This window comes from Haliotis cracherodii, unplaced genomic scaffold (genome assembly GCF_022045235.1).
Source record: "Haliotis cracherodii isolate W230 unplaced genomic scaffold, xgHalCrac1.p SCAF_12, whole genome shotgun sequence".
Lineage (NCBI taxonomy): Eukaryota > Metazoa > Mollusca > Gastropoda > Lepetellida > Haliotidae > Haliotis > Haliotis cracherodii.
The window spans coordinates 8,501,392-8,526,500 of record NW_027266267.1 but is presented as its reverse complement, the minus strand read 5'-3'; the positions used below and the strand labels follow the sequence as shown (position 1 = coordinate 8,526,500).

The 25,109-nt window shown below is 37.7% G+C and overlaps 1 protein-coding gene across 3 annotated transcripts in view; it reads right to left on the bottom strand.

Annotated features, from left to right (window-relative positions):
- Nucleotides 1–24,823, bottom strand: part of LOC139458163 (nephrin-like) — a 109,409-nt gene extending 84,586 nt beyond the window's left edge. For all 3 annotated transcript variants that reach the window (XM_071239493.1, XM_071239494.1, XM_071239495.1), the window contains exon 1: nucleotides 24,273–24,823. In XM_071239493.1, the coding sequence (XP_071095594.1) occupies nucleotides 24,273–24,327 (55 nt within the window). In that variant the 5' untranslated portion in view covers nucleotides 24,328–24,823. The remainder of the gene's footprint in view (nucleotides 1–24,272) is intronic.
- Nucleotides 24,824–25,109: the final 286 nt, after the last annotated feature.

Here is a 25,109-nt window from a genome sequence, read left to right as displayed (position 1 = left end):
GTAATACAAAATGATTTTATTAATTTAGAAAGATTATTTTAAAAATGTTTCTTTAGCTGTATGATTCATAAAAATGGATTGGAACTTTTATGAAACTGGATTTGTACCGAAATTAGAAAATAACATTTGGATGAAATGTACTCAATTTAACGTTTGTTATTGGAAACAATCCTAAATGGCATCAACCACAAAGATCAGCTCTAAAATTGGTGTAGTCAATTTGGCTGAAAGGAACATTAACTCTGAAATCATCTTTCAAGTGTGCACTTTTTTAACATACCACACAAGTGCCAATTTAACAGAAAACGTCCACGAGACCTCTTCATTCTAACTGCAGCCAACTAGCCAAAGTAGTTAATCTTGGAGCTTCGAGGATTTTCTGAAATATTGATGTGTGTCGGATGATGCAATGCGTGGAGTATAACGACATGTGCTCATGAAATCTTACAGCCTTTTGTCAATAGAAGTTTTGATTTTCTCGCCCTCCTAAAAAGATTTCACCCGCTAAGTAAAGAAACAAGCTTGCACACTCTCGCAATTGGAATTAGCCGTGAGCGGCGTAGACACTCGTGTCGTTTCATCAGGGGATATATTAACCCTGCCTTGTGTTTTGATATTGACTGAAGAAATCATTTTCTATAAGTATTAAGTCAACATTCAAACAGGTCCTGAAGGGTAGACGTAGACTTGACAAAAAAAACTTGGCCCTGCGGTTTCCGGAGCAAAACTTGGCCCTGTAGTTTCAGGAGCAAAACTTGGCCCTGCGGTTTCCAGAGCAAAACTTGGCCCTCTGATTTCCAGAGCAAAACTTGGCCCTGCAGTTTCAGGAGCAAAACTTGGCCCTGCGGTTTCCGGAGCAAAACTTGGCCCTGCGGTTTCCGAAGCAAAACTTGGCCCTGCTGTTTCCAGAGCAAAACTTGGCCCTGCGGTTTCCGGAGCAAAACTTGACCCGGCGGTTTGCGGAGCAAAACTTGGCCCTGTAGTTTCAGGAGCAAAACTTGGCCTTGCGGTTTCCAGAGCAAAACTTGGCCCTCTGATTTCCAGAGCAAAACTTGGCCCTGCGGTTTCAGGAGCAAAACTTGGCCCTGCGGTTTCCGGAGCAAAACTTGGCCCTGCGGTTTCCGAAGCAAAACTTGGCCCTGCTGTTTCCAGAGCAAAACTTGGCCCTGCGGTTTCCGGAGCAAAACTTGACCCGGCGGTTTGCGGAGCAAAACTTGAACCTGTGGTTTATGACATCAAAGTTTGACAAACCAGTTTTAAAAATTGGCTGTTTAAAGAACATAAAGCTGTCTAAAAGTAGGGATCAAAATGTTCAACAATCACTGTCAGTATGTTGCAGTGATACATTCATTTCAATCAAAATTGAGTGCAAGTTGAAAAAGTAAAGCTGAAAGAATCTTTTCAAAGAAAACGTTGACAATCTTTTGACATCCAACCATCAATCATAAAAACATATAAACGAAATAATCCACAGATATCTGACTGTTTGAATGAGCTTATAAAGCCGTTAACCTTTATTCCAGCATATCAATATTTCACATGATAATTCCAAAAGGGCATTCTTGGGCCCTATCCTCCTTCATCTGTCAAACCCCAGCATCTTTTGTAGTCAACATTACCCTGACATGTGAACACCCCTCCATAAACACCACAAAATGGCAGAACTCTTTTCAAAAAGATCTTTTCTTCTTACATTTGTAAAGCATGATTGAGAGGGTCCCTAGCCCCATGTCAACACAATGCACCTCCTTACAATGGTCAATACTGACCCCCGACCAGAGCCCTAAAACACAATATCTCCCCCACAACTAGCGACAGTGTGTCTGTAGGGTTACACACGACTAGCATGACTGTACTGGACAGTACATTGCTTCAGAAGGGGTAATTGTAAACAATATTCAATATATACAAACATGATCCATAGTTGACCCTTGCTTGGTGAGTGGGTTGGGATCTTACCTTGTGGGTGGGTAAGGACCTTATCTTGTGGGTGGGTAGGGACCTTACCTTGTGGGTGGGTAGGGACCTTATCTTGTGGGTGGGTAGGGACCTTATCTTGTGGGTGGGTAGGGACCTTATCTTGTGGGTGGGTAAGGACCTTATCTTGTGGGTGGGTAGGGACCTTACCTTGTGGGTGGGTAGGGACCTTATCTTGTGGGTGGGTAGGGACCTTATCTTGTGGGTGGGTAGGGACCTTATCTTGTGGGTGGATAGGGACCTTATCTTGTGGGTGGGTAAGGACCTTATCTTGTGGGTGGGTAGGGACCTTACCTTGTGGGTGGGTAGGGACCTTATCTTGTGGGTGGGTAGGGACCTTATCTTGTGGGTGGGTAGGGACCTTATCTTGTGGGTGGATAGGGACCTTATCTTGTGGGTGGGTAGGGACCTTATCTTGTGGGTGGGTAGGGACCTTATCTTGTGGGTGGGTAAGGACCTTATCTTGTGGGTGGGTAAGGACCTTATCTTGTGGGTGGGTAGGGACCTTATCTTGTGGGTGGGTAGGGACCTTATCTTGTGGGTGGGTAAGGACCTTATCTTGTGGGTGGGTAGGGACCTTATCTTGTGGGTGGGTAGGGACCTTATCTTGTGGGTGAGTAGGGACCTTATCTTGTGGGTGGGTAGGGATCTTATCTTGTGGGTGGGTAGGGATCTTATCTTGTGGGTGAGTAGGGACCTTATCTTGTGGGTGGATAGGGACCTTATCTTGTGGGTGGGTAAGGACCTTATCTTGTGGGTGGGTAAGGACCTTACCTTGTGGGTGGGTAGGACCCTATCTTGTGGGTGGGTAAGGACCTTATCTTGTGGGTGGGTAGGGACCTTATCTTGTGGGTGGGTAGGGACCTTATCTTGTGGGTGGATAGGGACCTTACCTTGTGGGTGAGTAGGGACCTTATCTTGTGGGTGGGTAGGGACCTTATCTTGTGGGTGGATAGGGACCTTACCTTGTGGGTGGGTAGGGACCTTATCTTGTGGGTGGGTAGGGACCTTATCTTGTGGGTGGGTAGGGACCTTACCTTGTGGGTGGGTAGGACCTTATCTTGTGGGTGGGTAGGGACCTTATCTTGTGGGTGGGTAGGGACCTTACCTTGTGGGTGGGTAGGACCTTATCTTGTGGGTGGATAGGGACCTTATCTTGTGGGTGGGTAGGGACCTACAATAACGTCATGGGTGCTTTTGATAACCATTAACTTACACGGTTTCTTACAAACTAAATACACCTATCTGTAATTCATATGTATTACATGTATAAGCTTACATGGTTGAAAGTGAACATTTTCAAATGTTGGATTATTTAACAATTGTTTATACCGTATTCAACGAAATAAGCGCCCCGCTCTAATAAGCGGACACGGCGATATTTGTTAATACATGTATATTGGCTAGTGAACAATCCCAATTAGCACCCCTTCCGACTGATCAATGTACACAAGATTTATTTATTCGTGTATAATACGCACTCGTGTGTTGTATGCAGCCTTAATTATGGGCAATTAAATTCTGGAAAATATATCTCTCCTGTATAATACACACAGACTTTTCTTTGGCATCATTTCAGGCTGTCAGCATAAACCATTAACATAATTCAGATTTTTAACAATTTTGAAATTTCATCATACTTATCTCACACAATATATCCCATGTTTCTAACTATGTTCACTAAACATCTATTTAATAAAACTAATATTTCCTACAAAATTCTACAATAAACAAATTACAACTTTCTGTACATTTCAACACAATTGAATTTTAGACAAACCAGTAAACATAAAAAAGGTCCAAGGCTTTTGTCCATATACTGGAGCCTTTCTGGAGCCAGCGAACTTGCCAATCCCTGACCAAATATTGTGTGGTATTGTTCGAGATGTCTCAAACACAAACTGAGGCTGTCGGACAGGACCGGTGCTGACCAGCTACACCATGTAGCACACGCTCATGTACCGGTGGTCAGGCCCTCTGACCCTGCTGGACGATGAGAGTGACCACTGACCAATCTCAAACACGTACTCAACATGTTTTTCATTTCGTGAGGATTACAGTCACAGACTGCGAGGCTGGCGGTACATTGCTACAAATTACAAGTTCAGGTTTTTGTGACACTATTTGACAAAACATTTGTTTCCCACATTCTGAAAAACAAAATTTTAACTATCATTTATTAAAATAGCTGGTTGATATTTCAGTCCATTTGTAGTTTGTATTATTTTTGAAAATCATAATTCATAATTTTTTTATGAAACTTTGTATGTGCCTATTTTGTTAATCAGATTTGAAATGTCTATTAATATCCAAAACATGGATTAGCTCAATTTTCATTTTAGTCATAATACCATAAAAAAAGGTTCTAAATACTCATAATACATGTACCATAAAAAAAGTTCTAATATACTAAAATTTACATCAATATTTGAGATTCCTTCAACATTTTTAGACTATCAATTTTTTTATTGATTACCCGTGAAAAGATTTATTTAATAATCTGTGTCTATCATCATTTTCACACTGATTGTGTCATGGCTGAAGTACGTCCATCAAGTCTTGAAAACAGTACCGGAATGCAGACAATATTTCTAATGATCTGTTTCAGAACGATCTAAACAACAAAACTGGACAAATCTTAACCGATGCAAACCGAGCCAAGACAAGGCTTACTCCCGTAGTGATTGGACAACACGATGCCAAAACAAGAGGAGAGACCAAAGTCAATATTTCGTTAAACTGCCCCTCTGTGTTCTCAAGGCCTGTCCTGCTGTCAGCGATTCCCTGTTAGGCTCCATTCCTCCTCACAAGCTGACGGACAGGTAAATTGTCAGGTAAACTCGTTATCTACCTGGAAAGGGCAGGCAAAAGGTCACAATGCAATTTGTGACAGAGATCCGTGTAGGTTTGGGGTAAATAAATGTCTCATGCAGCAATTAAAATAGATATGTACTGTTTGAAATCGTGATCAACCAAGGTTTGATCATTAGCGGGTTATAATGTGATAAACACTTGGTGAATCAGACAGTAGGCAATTGTTGAATTATTATACGTGGTTTCAACTGTCATAAAACAAGGTTTAATCATGACAGACCTGGTTTGAATTATGACAAACCATGTTAAACCATGTTGAACGATGATAAACCATGTTTAGTCATGTTAAACCACGTTGAATCATGATAAACCATGTTGAATCATGATAAACCACGTTGAATCAGGATAAACCACGTTGAATCAGGATAAACTACATTGAATCATGATAAACCAGATTGAATCATGATAAACCATGTTGAATCATGATAAACCATGTTGAATAATGATAAACCACATTGAATCATGTTAAACCATGTTGAATCATGATACACCATGTTGAATCATGATAAACCACATTGAATCATGTTAAACCACATTGAATCATGATGAACCACATTGAATCATGTTAAACCACATTGAATCATGATAAACCATGCTGAATCTTGAAAACTCCTGGAAGGAGACTGACAGAATAAGGCCTTATTTTATAAAGATCTAATGTTCAATTTACAGTCTAACATAGAACACAAACTTGTTTAAGACAATTGTGATAACTGATGAAGATCACACAGAACATTCAACCCCTTTATGTGGAGCGGGGCCCTGGTCATGCATACATGGAACTTGACTTAATCTCTTTTCAACCATAAGTCAGAAGGAATGGGTGCATAGTCAGAAACCATGGAGTTTTAGATAGTTTTTGTCATTAAACTATACATCACGTGACTAACCACGGGTCTGGGTAGTTCTGTGGGTACCCGGGTCCTTCTCAGTACCCACCCGACCCGGGTACCCGTGTTACCCATCCCAGGCCTACTCACTTGACTGTCTAGTAAATCACTTTAACTTTTTTTTCACAAATATTCATCAAAATGAAAAACACAAAAGAAAAAAAGTAAATTGCCTTTTTCCATTACAGCTCCATGCGAGTATGACAAAAACAGCCTAACCAATATGGAGATCAATATTTAGAAAGATGATACTCTCCTTTAGACTAACCTTAGCGTCTTATCTCAGTTGATGACTTCTGACATGATGAATTGCCACTTAAAACACTTTCCGCTCACTCGTTCACTCAAAACAATAAATGGTCCTTGAACAGAATTATACAGATCATATAAATATTAAATACATCTTTCTTAAATCTATGATTTACATGGAATTACCCAATCATGTGGGTTGGAATCCCAGTTTCCCCTGATTATGTTTCTAGGTTTGTCAGCACCATACCCGTGCTCCCAAGGGACGCAACTCTGCACAGCGAATCCCGGCGCCTTAGACGACTGGGCCACCCGTGCCCCCTGGCATTAAGCAGATAAAACAAGGACTGGTCTGCTCAGAATAAGTCGGCGTCTGAGCAGGGTATCCATGTTAAACTGTGGGATCTCATACAAGCAGACACACGCTTGCATGGACATTGCAATATGCATGCAATAATGTTGAACGAGATGTTAAACTTCATTTCACCTCACAGACTTGTAAGTTCAGGTGTACTAATGGGGAAGAATTATCATCTCACAAAGTTAGACGAAGATTTACAACCACAATTAAATAAAGTACAGCTAACCAGATTCAGTGGCTGAGAGATTAATGATGTCATTTGATTGTGACATCATGACAATTGATGATGTCAGCAAAACTTTCATTGCGGCAATATCTTTTAGGAATATTGCTAAAACCGTCACTCACTCACTCACTCACTCACTCACTCACTCACTCACTCACGGAAACAAGCATGATAAACAATCTTACCAATATTCAAGTCCACGTTTAAAAGGTTAAGCGATTAGAGACGCTAGAAACTAATATTTTCCTAAGAACAAATCATATACTTCTCTTGCCAAGTGATGCTTTGACGTCACATGAATTATTCACCCAAGCATTATGTTAGAATGTGCAAAGTAAAGTACTACAAGATTCTCGATTGTACAAAAAGGTTATGAATAAAATATAATTGACCAATATGTTTTTGACATGATAACAGGTTTGCAATTTATTATAGATGAAAATTGAGACAGAAATATGAAAATGTATCTCGCTGCTGAGTTAATGCCTTCAGTGCTGATTGAAAGACAGGGTGGCTCTTTGTGGTGGCGATAAGCCTATGGCATCTCTACTACACGAACTTGTGATGTAGATAAACATTTATGTGTCTTCCTGTCCGCATCAATGTTCATTACTGTACAAACTGATTCATTCTTCTTCTTCTTTATCTTCATCATCATCATCATCATCGTCGTTGTCATCGACATCGTCATCACAATTGTTGCTGTCCGTATCATCATCATCATCATCATCATCATCATCATCATCATCATCATCATCATCGTTGTCATCGACATCATCATCACTATTGTTGCCGTCCGTATAGTCAACATCATCATCATCGTTGTCATCAACATCGCCATCACAATTGTTGCCGTCTGTATCATCATCATCATCATCATCATCATCATCGTTATCACAATTGTTGCCGTCCATTTAGTCAACATCATCATCATCATCATCATCATCATCATCATCACAGACGTCATCATCACAATTGTTGTCATCCATATAGTCAACATCATCATCATCATCATCATCATCGTTGTCATTGACATCGTCATCACTATTGTTGCCGTCTGCATAGTCAACATCATTATCATCAACATCATCACATTATCATCGTCCTCATCAGAACTGCTATTCATCATCGCAATAATGAACACAATAATTCACATAATAATAATCATTGAATCCTTATTATCACTGATGAACAAAACTGAAAAATCGAAATGAAGAAAGTAGAAGTTTCTCAAGAGAAAACATCCACTAGACTATACCTATCCATTTCAATATACCTTTCATATACTCAAACAATATCAAGATTAAATCTGAAGAACTTTGACTTAAAAGCTCGACGGACCCGATATGTTGCGTATCTGTATCTAAATGATGCATTGTAAATGTGTTTCAAGGCAGGTCTTATCGTGAAGAATGCGTAGATTCACCCTAGATAAAACCAAATCTTTATCTCCTGCAAACACTGAGTGGCTTGGCCACTGAATTTGGTTCTAGCTCGATGACTAAACTTATCAGATACTCTTAATGTCTGAATCGCGGATATTTTCAGGCAGAGTACAACATTATTACACATTTACAAAGTATTTCAGGTATAATTATTATGATTATTATGATTGCAGCATCATGAACTGCAAGACACCAAATTAAACCAATTACCGCCAGATTATTTTTAACTGAAAATATAAGACACATTTTCCTTCTAATTATGGATTGGGGGATGGGGGGGGGGGGGGGGAGGGGGGCACAATGTAAAAGTAAATTTGAATAAAAAAGTAGACAGTTATTTCTTATTTTTTTACATCATATAGATGGAATGATTGTATTTCCTAGGCAACAACGTTACTTTTGGAAATGAACCTCAGTTTAACTTGAACACAAACCATTTCAACATATGGTTCCAGACTCTCATGTCACATATTTCTTGGATGCAATTTCACCCATGTTCTCAATATATCACAATCATATACAACAAATGACCCAGACAATTTCTTCATGTAACAAATATTTAATCAAGAAATTATAAAATTTGTCACCAATTTCTCTTAATAGAATAGTATTTTCAACCGTTTGTTTGTTTGTTTGTTTGTTTGTTTGTTGCATTTAGCAATATTCCAGCCATTGGGATACGATGACATGCATCAACCAAGTCAGCGAGCCTGACCACCCGATCCCGTTAGTCATACAACAAACATGGTTGCTGAAAACCAATTCTAACCCGGATCTTCACAACTCCCTTATGAGAGGAATCTTTTCAAAAGTAGCAAATGACTAAACGTTTGAAAGGATCTCAGAAGTCAGATCAAACACTAAATATCCGCTGAAGGGCAAAGTAGCTAATTTTAATGGTTGAATGAAGTCAACAAGTTTCTGCCATTATCTTATCAGAAAGTTGAGCAACACACAGATATGTGAAGGAAGACGGTGCCATGTTATCAAGAAACAGCTGCATTGGGTAAGAGGCGCTACACTCTGTTTGCAGGAACCTCCTCGTCAACTCTTAACCCTCCTTCAATCTGTCACACTGACACCCCATGGCTGGAAGAATTATCTCTTGAAAGACCAGTTTACCATTATCATAAAATTGTTGAATAAACTTTGTCATTTGCTTGGAAAATATCTAGATTGCGGCCAAAACATTTATGTTACGGAAAAGGAAAACTGATGTGGTCTTATCAAGTTCATCGCCTTGGTAACACACCCAGTTGTACCTCGCCTCCATCTCGCTCTGGATGATCATGTTATTTATTTATTCATTATAAAAAGTTTTTACTCGAAATCATACAGATGGTAAGACATTTTTTAATCTTTTTCAAACAAATGGCTACACTACATAATTAAAATATTACATAACTCCTTACAGATCTTATACCTCTGTGAAGATCCGGGTTAGAAAAGGTCTTCAGGAACCTATGCTCGTCGTAAGAGACAACATGCTTGTCTGAAGAGGCGACTATGCTTGTCTTAAGAGGCGACTATGCTTGTCATAAGAGGCGAATATGCTTGTCTTAAGAGGCGACTATGCTTGTCTTAACAGGTGAATACGCTTGTCTTAAGAGGCGAAAATGCTTGTCTTAAGAGGCAACTATGCTGGTCATAAGAGGTGACTATGCTTGTCTTAAGCGGCGACTATGCTTGTCATAAGAGGCGACTATGCTTGTCATAAGAGGTGACTATGCTAAAAATTGGATTGGGTGGTCAGACTCTCTGACTTGGTTGATGCATGTCATCGTATCCCAATTGCGTAGATCGATGCTCATGATATCAATCACCGGATTGTTTGGTGCAGACTTGATGATTAACAGACCGCCGTCATATTGCTGGAATATTGCTAAGAACAACATGACAAACAAACAAATATGTGTATGTGATATTTTCATCTGTCAGCTCATAAATACATTTCAACAGATTTACTCCCTTGTGTTTCTGGGATGGAGGTGGTCCTGGCGTCCTATGTTTGACAAGGGACAATTAATGGATTCTGTAGTCAGGCTCGGTGCTTGGTCGACCATGTGTCATCGTGCTCTGACAGTGTGGATCTTTGCTCCATATTACCAGACTCAGACTTGTAAACAGACTGCCATCAAATGGCTGGAGTGAGTGAGTGAGTGAGTTGGGTTTAACGCCGCTTTTAACAGTATTCCAGTTATATCGCGGCGTGTCAGCTTAATGTGGGAGGAAAGCCTGAAGTGATGCAGGTCTCAGACGTTTACCACTTCGGTGAAACCCACGAGCACGGGTATGGTGCTGACAAACCTAGAAACATAATCGGGGCGATCAAATGGCTGGAAGGGTGCTGAGTGCAGCAAACAAACAAACAAACAAACAACTTCAATAGATTCAGTATTTCTATGGGAGGACAGAAATCCATCACTAAATATGCAAAACAAAGTACAAATAAAAGAAACATATTTTCACATTTAAAAAAAACCCTGTTCTGTGATGTCTTCAAATCAAAGGCAGCATCACCTACTGTCTCCATCTCCAGCCCTGATCCCACAAGTAACAAGCCGACTATGATGTAATTTCAATCATCCTCATCTCCTGCATCAAACTACCATCTCCATAAAATAACAATTGGAATGAAAGGAAATTTTCTCTACTTTCATATGAATACCCACACTCCCATTTTATTATAACAATTCATTACCTGGTAACAATTACCCGCCCCCAAACTTGACCCCCTTGGCTATTACCTAACCTGCCATATATAAGCTCTATCAAAACTGGCATGAAACATGCCCCACTTAACACTATTCTCTATACTACAAGTGGAATCTGTGAAAAAATGTTTCTGCCCTTTCAACCACATTCCCATAATAGATTCCTGTTGTAACATTGCCAACTTATCACCACAGCAAAGCCTGTGGTTATTACATAATCCTCCTTGTCTATTCTACAAAAACATTACAATACAATTCACACAAAACTATCACTTAGGAGAAGGTCTATGAAAGCAATTTCTCTTCTCTTTCAAATGAATCCCAACAATAGGAGTTTAATTAACAATCCAGCCATCATCACCTAATGGCACACCCTCTGGTTTGTATCTAACCCCTACTGTTCCCAATTCTCCACTTATCACAATGATGAGAATTCATATGAATCGGTATTTTCGGCTGTTTCAAACAAATGGTCATATGGACAATTCTTTGTAACAATTCTAAACTTATCACAATGAGAATTCATATGAATTGGTATTTTCGGCTGTTTCAAACAAATGGTCACACTGGACAATTCTTTGTAACAATTCTACACTTATCACAATGAGAATTCATATGAATTGGTATTTTCGGCTGTTTCAAACAAATGGTAACACTGGACAATTCTTTGTAACAATTCTACACTTATCACAATGATGAGAATTCATATGAATCGATATTTTCGGCTGTTTCAAACAAATGGTCACAATGGACAATTCTTTGTAACAATTCTAAACTTATCACAATGAGAATTCATATGAATTGGTATTTTCGGCTGTTTCAAACAAATGGTCACACTGGACAATTCTTTGTAACAATTCTACACTTATCACAATGATGAGAATTCATATGAATCGATATTTTCGGCTGTTTCAAACAAATGGCCACACTGTACAATTCTTTGTAACAATTATCACAATGATGAGAATTCATATGAATCGGTATTTTGGGCTGTTTCAAACAAATGGTCACACTGGACAATTCTTTGTAACAATTTCGTGCTTATCATTAAACTGACCCTTGGTCATTACCTAATCTTTCATTGTCCAGCCTTCGCCAACTCAGGTGTGACTTTTCCTTGGTTGCTGGGAGCCAGGTGTGAATAAACCTGTGTCATTAAAGCTACAGTCATTCTCACAAAGTCTGTCCTAATCTCTTAAACTTGCTGTTACCTAAAACTGTGAACACTAGATAAGATAATGTGTCGCTAATCAAACCCTTGAACCCTTTGACCAGATAAAGAGTCACCATCAGCTTACAGGTCAAACATGAATCTGGAAAACTGAATTCTATCTCAAACTTACAAACATCTATTGTTTATCCATTACATCAAATCAAGAACTGAAATCAGCCAAAAACATAAACCAAATTCATTCCCATTTGGGCAAAACCTATAATTTGAAAACTGCTGAACCCAATTATATCATCATGTTTTGTTTCCAATTCTCCATACCATTAGTAAAAAACATCTTTCCCCTGACAACTGGGTAACCGTATGCTAAAGGTTATTTGTCCTGTAAACAAAAACATACTGGCACAACTGCAGTGCGTCATTTGCGTTTGTGTACTGTAAGATAAACTTGCAGACTGCATCCACCGTTAATTAAGACGGCACCGAATCTGACATTTCCCTTGACAACAAACTTTATCTCAAAACATGACGCAAAGGATTACACAAACACAGCTGAAAAATCGCTTTTTCCACATTTTTTTAAGTCTGCAAAAATCATCAACATGCTTCCTTGCACAGCAAGCAAATTCTCCTGTTCTCCCGAGGCAATTGACTTATCAAAATTCCAAACTCACAAAGACAAAGTTATCTAAACACCAAACGTCCCCCCCTTCTTATTTAGTTTATCAGAAACTCTATCTTTTTTATAACTCAAATTAGGAAAGAAAATATACTTTGAAACTCTCTCGGGGAAGATTGTTATCCGATCAAACTCCACCCCCAGCGTTTAATGATTCCAACATTCATCAAATTCACCTGCTGTGGGGAACGGATGCCCCTCAAATGAACTGACCCCCCGACTTAAAAACATAAACATGTCTGATAAGTCATTGAGGGGGCTGGCACCTGCTTAGGAGTTGTTTTGCACCCCTGGAATTGAAAGAACAAGACTCCAGTCGAAACCCACAAACTAGAGTTGTAAGACAACATTTTCATAAAGTCAGGCTTTGAATTTGGGTTGAATTAAAAATGTGAAAATTTACATTCTTATATTTGCTTTGACTGTATGGTAATTATGATATTTTCAAAATAATATTATATAAAATTGTACTTAAATTTAAAAAAACATAGTTCGATATTTAACAATGGTTATCCCTATGAAAGAGGGGGAAATATGTTTTCAAAGAAATGGCTACTCATTTGTTGTTTGAGATCAGCTGCCAAAAAGACATTCAGGTCACTTTTTTTACAAGCATGATCACACATAGGTTCAAGCTGAGGAGATATTTTCACACATCCATGGAATCTAATCAGGTAATCCTTATCTTTGACCAAAGTCTTTCAAAATAAGAACAAGGTCTGTGGAATGTCTGGAGAAGTTGAAGAAATGGAATATGAGGCCTGATAATGACCATTCAGGTGAAAGATCTTGTCCTCCTCTTTCATATAAATGGACACTCATATGGTTTCGCAGAAATAGCTGAGGAATGTTTGGAAAAGTTGAAAAGATGGTAAAAAAGACCTGCAAATGACCATTCATATTAGAGATCTTGTCTTCCTCTTTCATATAAATGGCCACACATATTGTTTCACAGAAATAGCTGAGGAATTTTTGGAAAAGTTGAAAAGATGGAAAAAAAAGACCTGCAAATGACCATTCATAATAAAGATCTTGTCCTCCTCTATCATATAAATGTCCACACATATGGTTTTCTGGGAAATATATCAGTACATTTACTATGGATTTTTACCAAATGGCAAGCCATGAAAATAAACATGTCTAACAAGTCCTTGAGAAAGAAGCACCTGTTCTAAGTGATGTCGATGTCAATAAGCTCCAAATGTTTAATCTAGTCACTTATGGAAATAATAAATACGATCATATTTAGGTCATACATTCTACAGTCATATCTTATAGGAAATATATATATTGTGGGTACTACTTTAAACCAGAATTATTTTGTCTTTGATACTATTCAAATATTTTCTTCATTAATAACCTTGGCACCATCAAGACATTGTGTTTAAAGAACAAATGAAAGCCACCTGTTTAAGTCTGTTTGATGATGTTCTCAATGACGTAACCTCTTAATCAAAATGTCTGACCTTTGACAATTGAAAATAAACGTCATAAGTTTGTAAAAATCTTGTTGAAATGAAATCTGATTGATATGTTATCTTCAAAGGGAACTGGATAAGATTGACAACACTGTCTTTTTTCTTCTCGCACCTTATTCAAAATTGAGAAAAATATATTTTCAAAGCACAAATGGTAACTGTAAAACGTCAATTAGATTTTCTCAATTTTCAACCCAAAATGCGAATTGATTATAACTGTTTCTCATTTTTTTAAGTGACATTCTTTGTTCCATATTATTTTTTAGCTGTTCAAACAAAATTAGCAACCATTTCAAAATGAGCAAATTTCCAAAGGCGGAAAAAGAATGCCGTTGAGCATATTGAGATGTTTAAACTTATAATACGTGTTAACGAACGTACAAACTAACCTCCACCAGCTTACCACTTGAGTGTCGATGTCGAGTTCGCGCAAAGAACACAGGGAGAGGCGAGTGTCGCCAGTGTACGTAAATACAAAGTCCTCAAACAACATTCTCTCAATAAGCAATATTGACCCACTCCAATCATGAACTAGAGTGCCTTAGGATTGGCTTTGACACCTGGCTTTGGCAATAAACAAGAAGTCGTGGGACTATTTGCCAAATAATATCATTAAAGAATGTCTGTCACTGTAAACTATCGTTCCCATGTTTGTTTCATCATAACAGAACATATTTCAGGCTATATTATTGTAACAGTATCATTCATAACATCCAAATTATTAATATTAACAATAGTCATGACTTTTTTATTGACAACTTTTATTTTTTCCCAAATGAGTAACACTAACAGACCCCTGAAAGGACCTTATTCCAAGGGGGGATAACTCTCTTCTGTTATCACTTTATTATTTCATAATTTCAATGAGATTCCAGTTCTCTGTGTACTGGCCATTAAAGTTTGATATATCTGAATGCATTAATGTCTATTTCAAACATCAGAAATCTAGCAAACCGGACAATTCTTCACAGATCACATATATTTGTATAATATTACACTGACAGGAGACATAAGAACCGTAAAATGTCAACATGAGGCAAAACAATCACATGTAATAACCAGTCTCCCATAATTCCTCACCAGACCTCAAATTGTTATTAACCTGTGAAGATCCGGGTAAGAATTGCTCTTCATCAACCATGCTTGTCATAAGAGGCAACTAACGGGATCGGGTGGTGAGGCTTGCTACCTTTCTTGATGCATGTCATCGTATCACAATTTTGTGGATTGATACTCATGATATCAATCACTGGATTGACTGGTCCAGACTGGATTATTTACACGGCCGTCATATAGCTGGAATATTGCTCAGTCCGGCATTAAACAACAAACAAACATTTTTGTGGAAGCCGCGTTCCTGAATAGGTTAGATCGCTGACTTTGTGTGCTGGCAATTAGGTGCCTCACTCTGGCAGTGTGGGTTCGAATCCCGGACGGGACTCAACCAAAACAGTACAAGGATATGTACTTTACAAAGATAGTGTTATCCTAAATATCATCTGTTACATTTGACCACTTTCTTAATGGCATCGTGTGTTCACAACAAACAAACAATTCAAGATTTGCGACAGATGGATGGCTTCAGCATGGAACACACTAAGATGCTAAGACTTGTCCACCAGTATGTGCCTGGTAGATCCTGTCTCGCTGCATTCATAATGAGGAAGTAGTGTTCACGGTCATGTATTTCCACACACCCATTCTGTGTCATTCTTTAATCAATCCTTATCTAGGCAAATAACAGTAAATTATTCTGTCCAGGTGGCTGAGGAACGTCCAGGTAATCTATCTCGCCACGAAAATCACAAACCATTTCCCAAAAGAGTAGACAATCACAAAAGTAAAAGTCACAACTAGTGCATGAGTCTCATACAAAATTCATTCCACACCGACTGACATGAGAACTGGATTAATCGGAAATAGGATCGTGGTTCATCCGGGCTGACGAGTCCTGGTACAAATTGTGCACTGCGTTCATATTTTTATATTCATTCAAAAAACTACTTCCACTGTGCACTGCGTTCATATTTTTGTATTCATTCAAAAACTACTTCTACTGTGCACTGCGTTCTTTTTTTTATATTCATACAAAAAACTTCTTCCACTGTGCACTGCGTTCATATTTTTATATTCATACAAAAAACTTCTTCCACTGTATTGTTTTTTAAAGTTCACAACTTATGCATCATCACAGTGTTAGAAACTACCAGTTTTCGTCCACTAGTCCTTATAATGATAAGATATAGCAAAACCCTTAAAAATGGCAAATTTCTACTAGTCCTCATGATACCTTAACTATTGGGCAGATTGGCAGTGACTACAGGACTAGAACCAATTTCCACCGCAGCAAGATACTTTAGCTTCATTCGAAATACTATCATATTATCGTATTTCTACACCATAAAAAAATATATGACCCCGGTAAATAACACAGAAAACATTACGACCAATTCATCTTTTTTTATGACATTAATTTCTCCAAATACACAGAAGCACTTAAAACCAAATAAACCATGTCGTCTATTCTAATAGTCGTATACATAAAATTCCCCAAGTATAAAATACCACTCAAATCATATCTCAATTCAATGAATTATCAGTGAACGAAAATCATCCAAAATCATCTTTCAACATACGAGTTTTCTAAACATGATTATTAAATTGGCTCATTAATTTCGCTTCCATTGTGCTTCAATTATACCTCTCCAACATTCTTTTCATGGCACACCAATCCCTCCCTCGTATTTTCATAGAACCGTATACTCCCATATTTCTATCAGTCGACTGCTTGCTCGCCATACGAAAACATTTGTGCTCAATTCAGTATGTCATACAAGTGACATTACGACTCTGATTTCAATGCCTGTTGGTTCTATTCAGTCTTTATTCCTGGTGTACGGGACAAATTTGAATAATCCTTAGCCTTTGTAGAGCAGATTTCTACCTGTGTTGAACACCACGTTCATTGCTGCTGGTGTACTGGTTCACCCAGCACAGGAGCTGAATATTTCGTCGATCATAACCTTTGAACATGTTGAACGCTGAACAGTTATGTGTTTCACTGCCCTTGAAAATATCATTCATGGGTTAATATTGTTGTGTGATTATGCCCTAGAAATACATTTGATCAAACTTTCAAATAATCTGATGGATGTATTCCTATGATTTTATTTCTTCAAAACACTCAATCTGCGACAAGGTTAAGTTGAAATACATGTTATTTAAAATTTGGCATCTCAATACATCTATGTGTTAAGGGTTGAGATTTGACACATATCTGATGAGAACTTGGACTTTTAAGAAATGGGATCTCGTTCAGTCTGGGGAATAGATCTTATAATAATGTCAACATAATTATTAAACGATTCATGACGACACCAAGCCTTGGAGGATGCCCTGTCAATACTATCACAGTTTCAGAGCAGGAACTTGTCAAAGGCATTCTCATTTTGTTTGCCGACTGTTTCAAGGTAAATAAAGGTGCAATTTGAGAAGGACGTAGTCTATTGGATGAATCTCCATCTCCAATGAGCTTTCAACATTTTACAAGCTATTGTAAATGAAGAGTTAATGTTCTGTTCAGACATACATGAGATAGATAATTGTAAACGTTTTCAACAAAGCATTTCTATCTTCAAAATGTCCTAACCTGTCCCAACCACGGTCTAAACACAAGCATACCACTGTGAATACAAAAACAGGATGATTCACAACAACCTCTACGCCTCAGATTTAACATTACCTGTTGCACCGTAAACCCATCTGGGACAATCCAACTGTTGAAAGCTTGTAATTACACACTGACATGCAAGCTTAAGCATAAAAGATTTAGGGTACACAAGAACGGCTTTTGTTCAAATTCACTGAAATGAAAAATCTCATTTTTAAGAATCTTGACTCGTGTTAAATTTATCTCCGCATGGTTTTGTCTGCTTCAGCTTGTACGGCAGATGCACATTCAAAATGGCTGCCATTTTATCATCATCATCATCATCATCCTCATCATCATCACCATCATCATCATCATCATCATCATCATCATCATCATCATCATCTTGTTGCATCACTGCTTCGTAAAATAATACCTTCACAGAAATTTACAAAGTCTGTTCACCAATGACCATATATGTTCCTTTTCTAAGAAATGTACTAATACAAATATGTAAACTTTATATCAATTGTATAGCCCCGTGGAATATGATATCCCTTAAGAGCCAAAAATCCATGTCTAATACAAAAAATCGTGAAATATATTATAAACGTGTGTGACACCCAAAAGCTGACCTCGATGAAGCGTCATGGACATGTGGGATTTCATTCTAAATCAAACTTTACTCCTTTCATAAAACAACATACATTATGTTTATTATTTCTATTTAACCAAAGTTTTCCGCTTTTCCAATAACAACGGACTAATTGTTTATTATTTCAGTTAAAAACACTCAGAAACATGTCTTGTAGACGCAATAGTGCACATGCGAAACCAGGCCTTCTCCATTGCTCAACGGGATTATTCAGATCGGCTATTTTTCACAACATCAAAGTGTACATAACATCTAAAATAAACACGGGCTTTTTCACAACTTGATAAACAAAATAGAATATCTGTAAGGGGCCTTGCACCAGGTTGGGGAAAACTGAAGTCCGTCAACATGAATATTGGGTTACGTATTCACGATGTCCTACGTATTCACATTCAGTGTTAGCAAATACTGCAAAATTAGTAGGTTAGGACAACCAAAGGGATCTATCATAATATTTGAGTATCAAGACTAAGGTCTGAATAACACGAACATCGACGGTCCTTGTCAATCGTGAAGGAAAATATACACAGAAATAGGATATCTTAGAGATGAAGTATATACTACCATCCTGGAAACTGTATACTGGATGATGGTTTCTGTTTTCTTACTCAGACTCTTTTCACTTTCCCCAACTGATATCTAAAATGTGAACCTTCATTCGACTCAGTGATAATGGTCATGAAGTGTCACGATCACATACGCTAACCTTTCATGTAAACTTACATCAATTCCAATACATATACTGTATTCGATGTAATAAGCGCCCAGGGCGCTCTCAAAATTAGGAATAGGGGGCTCTTATTAGAATATAATTTTGGTGAGAGAAAAACCAGTGAAAAGATCGTAAATTTCATGGTTTATGCTGACAGCCTGAAATGATACAAAAGAAAAGTCTATGTGTATTATACACGACAGATATATTTTCCAGAATCAAGGGTGCATATTACACACGAGTGTATTATACAAGAATAACTATGTCTTGTGTACATTGATCAATCGGAAGGGGCGCTAATTGGGATTGTTCACTAGCCAATATATCAGCAAATATCGCCTTGGCCGCTTATTAGAGCGGGGCGCTTATCACGTCGAATACGGTACCACACAACTTTTGACAGGAATTGAAGACAACTGATGAAAATGTGTCCTGATGATTATTTTAATTTGAAACAACGCACCGCTTCCACTGAAAATAGAAATACTGCTTGTATGATGACTTCTTCAAGCAGTCCATCACATTCAGTCCCGACCTGGACTATTCCGATAAAGAACATATGAATATATAACATCAATGCCCGAGAATAACCAGTCTCGATTATCTGTCAAAACAAATTCCAATGGGCATAAAAAGCAAAATAGCAGTGAAAATTATAAGAATGGATCTCTGAAAATCAATGATGGCGCCTGGTGCTCGTGAAGTCACAAACACATAAAGAACATTCCCCACTGATCAGATAAATACCAACAAGGTTATATAATGTCTAGGAGTCACATATAAGGTCATATAACGTCTAGGAGTCACATATAAGGTTATATAACGTCCAGGAGTCACATATAAGGTTATATAACGTCTAGGAGTCACATAAAAGGTCATATAACATCTAGGAGTCACATATAAGGTTATATAACATCTAGGAGTCACATATAAGGTTATATAACATCTAGGAGTCACATATAACGTCATATAACATCCAGGAGTCACATATAAGGTTATATAACATCTAGGAGTCACATATAAGGTTATATAACGTCCAGGAGTCACATATAAGGTTATATAACGTCTAGGAGTCACATAAAAGGTCATATAACATCTAGGAGTCACATATAAGGTTATATAACATCTAGGAGTCACATATAAGGTTATATAACATCTAGGAGTCACATATTCATTTAAACACATCATCCCTATTGTATTGCAGTAAAGGGGATATTATTCTTGATTGTCTTGTTCTGTTACAATTCAAAGCAAAAAGTCATCTCAGCCAAAGACCAATTCATTCGCAACTGACACTGATGATTTTCTCAGCAGATGGGCTTTTAATAGTTAATAGATCTAGTTCTACATCAAAATGGTGGCGATCAAAGCACGAGAGCGTACCTGTATCCTGTCGAGGAATCAATAGACAGTCAAAGCCTCGTGAAGATACAGCTTAACAAAACCCATTCCCCCTAATGCCTTTTTACTTATTTTTTGATGTTTTCGAGAGAAGACATTTACTTTAAATCACCTTTCAAATGATGGTAACTTCATCAAAATGTCATTGCAGGGTTTAACTTTTCTGTTGTCACAAACAAACTTTCAACATAAATTGTACACTTTACACTAGCGTTACATTTGTTTGGATATAATGGTCAATACATACAAGCCAAACTTTGATAGGGATTGGATATATATAGATATACACTTGACATATCAGGAAACTCATTTTTGAGTGTCATGGAAAAATATTACCGTATTCGACGTAATAAGTGCCCAGGGCACCCTTAAATTAAAAATAGGGGGCTGTTGGCATTCTAAGTGTTGGTATTCGAAGTGTTGGCATTCTAAGTGTTGGCATTCTAAGTGTTGGTATTCTAAGTGTTGGCATTCTAAGTGTTGGAATTCTAAGTGTTGGTATTCTAAATGTTGGTATTCTAAGTGTTGGCATTCTAAGTGTTGGCATTCTAAGTGTTGGTATTCTAAATGTTGGCCTTCTAAGTGTTGGTATTCTAAATGTTGGCATTCTAAGTATTGGTATTCTAAGTGTTGGTATTCTAAGTGTTGGCATTCTAAGTGTTGCTATTCTAAATGTTGGCCTTCTAAGTGTTGGTATTCTAAATGTTGGCATTCTAAGTATTGGTATTCTAAGTGTTGGTATTCTAAGTGTTGGCATTCTAAGTGTTAGTATTCTAAGTGTTGGTATTCTAAGTATTGGCATTCTAAGTTTTGGTGTCCATCTACCCACTTCTTTTGTCAGATATCTCACATTTCATCTTATGCTCCCCCCTTCACGATATGGGTCATGCACCCCCCTGCGTCATATCCACCTCCATCCCCTCCCTATTTTCTTTCAGAACTCCTTTTCATTCCTCCTATCTCTATCTTCCTTTTTCTTCCCATCATGTGTGGTCATTCACCCTCTCCTCAGTTCCTTCTCTCCATCATTAGGCCATTAACTGACATTCAATCTTCCAGCCTCCCAGCTCTAAGTGTATCCATTACTGGAAAGTCTAGTTCTAAAATCGTATTTATTATTCATAAATTGGTGTAACCTCTCCGATCTGTTCTGGATTATGACCACCATCTTGAATCCATATATCTCTGGGCAAAAAGAAAGGCTCTGTATATAGACCTGGCTGTACCTTTGATTGACAGCTATACACGCTGTTTGGTTCCACTTGAAAAGGCTTATGGAAAAGTATGATTGCAAATATAAAACAATATTGTTTTGCTGAGTTCTGATAATAAGGAATAAACAAGGACATGGAAGAAATTGTTTTCAATATTTATCAGCAGTAATAATACTACTACTACTACTAATAAAAACATTAATTAATAATGATCCTTGAGTTTCTAACCATCCCTGGAGCCCCCCCCCTCTAATAATAATGTTCTAAAAACAATAATTAATAATGACCCTTGAATTTCTACCCCCCCGACACACACACACACACACACACACACACACACACACACACACACACACACACACACACACACACACACACCCTCTTCCCAACATCACAAAAGCAAAAACGTAATTTTCCAACACTCTCCCACCTTCAATGACCCCCCCCCTCACCCCCTTAGTGGCCCCACCCACATATCTGTGACCCCTCCCCCTCCCTGTCACCCATGGCTTGACATCCATCAAGTCCCTCCCCATGCCTTGATAGACGCAAACTGAGATTGTATTACCGTAATGTCTTAAACACAAGACCTATACTATAATTTGATTTGAATTAGGACTGACTTCTGCATCCCCCCCCCCCCCCCGATGTCTTAATGCAAAGCAGGGAAAGACCCACAGGAGGCCATACCCTGGATCAATGGCTGTGGACCTCTGTGCATGTCCTCGTGGGGATTATTTGACTTGTTGACCACAGGTATCACTGTATTACCATATCACAAACAACACAAACAACACAAACCATAGCCTTTTTTACTTCCTGTACCTTTAGTCTGTATTTTCACCTCAGTCAAATATATACTACTCAAAAGAATTCAAAAACATCCGATTTTTCCACATGACTTTAGACATCTACCATGGCTGGTGGGTATTGCAACACAGCCTTCTAACTGTGGGTGTTCTTTAACATATTTTGAGTAGTATATATGGCTACTATTCTGATTTGATCATACACTTTCATTTTGTATATATATACACACAAACACAAAGTAAAAGTATATATTTAATATATGTATATGATGTGTGCATCTCCTTAAAATTGTCAATTTATGTCTTTGAATCCTTTTTTTTCGTTATTATTCATCATGACAATGCAAAAACATCTATATTGTATAATAATATCAATGTATGCACTTAGAATACATTTATTAAATTTTAATTTATCATTTTGTTTTTAAATTACAACAGTTACTTCTATGTTCATTTGCTAAAGTTGTTAAGATATGCACTATGAACTGATGTAACTATCATTTGTCAATATACAACAGGTACTTAACATATTGTTCATCACTAGAAATATTACAAAAGCCAATTTTTAACTTGATATTTCGCTTTTTTAACATATACAATTGCTGCGCATCATATTTCATATTTAATTTATGGATCTAGCATGACTATCAAATTTAATATACAGCATAGCCATTGACCAGCCATCCAGAGCATATGCACCACAACATGGTCACTGAATCTTCAATTTCAGAACATTGGCAACACATGGCAGAAAATATTTCATTAGCATAAGAAATGGATGTATTTAATATGTGTGTCATTGTATGAATCAGCTGTTCAAGGTGATATTGACATGTTGTACACGGCACCATGTGACATATTCCCTGTGGAATAAATCTTATAATGCCAGTTATCCAGTCTTAAACTTCTAAAACATTGTATGTTTCAACAAAGACGAAGCTGGAGGTTTTAAGTGGAATTTACATATTTAAGAGTCATTCTAAATTGTTAAATCAACTTCAAATTTGATTACATTTCAAACACACTGGAACACTCAGATGTTTTGTGATGAATCTCAGTGTATTTCATGAGAATATCTTTGAGGACTGTTTCAGAAAATTGGTCATCTTGATTCAGAAGATTGGATCCTCAACAAGGAATCTTGATTCCATGTGGTCATTGAGACCAGCTCGAATGGCTTCTTGGGGACGAAACAGATTAGATGGCAGTTTATCTATTCCTAAATGGAGCCATCATATTCAATTACAGATCACTGAGTCTCACTGAACAGAATATGTTTACAGTATAGTGGGCACCATAGTCCAATATCACTGGTTTTTATATCCTTGTTATAATTGTATCATTTCAAATGACAACATCAGTCATTTTTACTTACACAGAGAGACAATTTAGAGAACATTTTTATGGAAAAAAAAGATTTTATATTTTTAGCTCTTAACAGAATTGATCGCAGTTGTATTTTGGATAAAAATTGTTCAACTATAATTCAAAAACGTATGTTTCTTTAAGTGTAAAAATGGTTGATGGTTATTTTTTTTTATACTTTATATTTATTGTGTAAAGTTTGAAACAAATAACTGTTGATTGAGTGGTACTTATTATATTGTACACACTTTGAAATTAATTTTGTTTGCTTGTCAATCAACACTGGTAAATCACCACTTGTTGTAGGAGAGTCTAGTGGAATGGTATATTTATTTGTTGTTTTAAGACAATACACAACAATCCCACAAAACAACAATGTTACAAAAACAATGAAAATTCTCACCTGCTAAAAGACAATATCCAATCAAGAATGAATATACATGTTGTGTCCAAGCCATGGTATCCACATGTTATGCTGAGATTTTACCAAAAAATCTTGGAATCCAGGTGTGTGACATCCGTTTGCGAAATGTACATCCAGTCTCGTCACAAGTTTAATCCTTTGTTAATCCGTCAATTTCAACTTAGAATTCATCCAACATGCAGAATTTTAACCTCCCTCTCTCTGATAATTCCAGAAAGACTTGTTGACAAACTTTCAGTTTGGTATTACAGCGACATCGGTGTCTCATAACACCGTTCACAAACAAGGTCCTTTGACAAACACATGCCCACCTTCTTGGACACCGTTGTCAATTTCGATATTGACGCTGACAGCACTTGTCACTCACATATATTCCAGGTATCCAACACTCCAACAAAATTCAGGGATCCTTTATGTACCTCACATGTTCAATTGGTCCATGTAAGAAATAAATCCAGATTTAACAGTACTGGTATTCAGGAGCTGACCACATCCCTTCCACACAACACACCTGATCGAATGCCTACTGCTTTCTGCTATTGGAGTTTGGAGAGTGGGCCGGTTCATTTGTCCACAGGGGGTGGCAGATAGACGTCTCGCTTTTACAGTCGTTTCTCAAGCATATCATGGCCTCTTTAAGTGATTTAAGCTTGGGCCCCGTAGGCAGACCACAGTTGGACCATTGCTGGGCTTTCCGTGTTTGGTAGTGTTAGCTGATTTAGAGTCGTAGTTGAGGTAGGGCACAGCTTGGCAGTGGCAGGAGACTACCAAGCTTCTTGTAAGATCCAAATGATTGCAATTTGTTATATTGTTTCA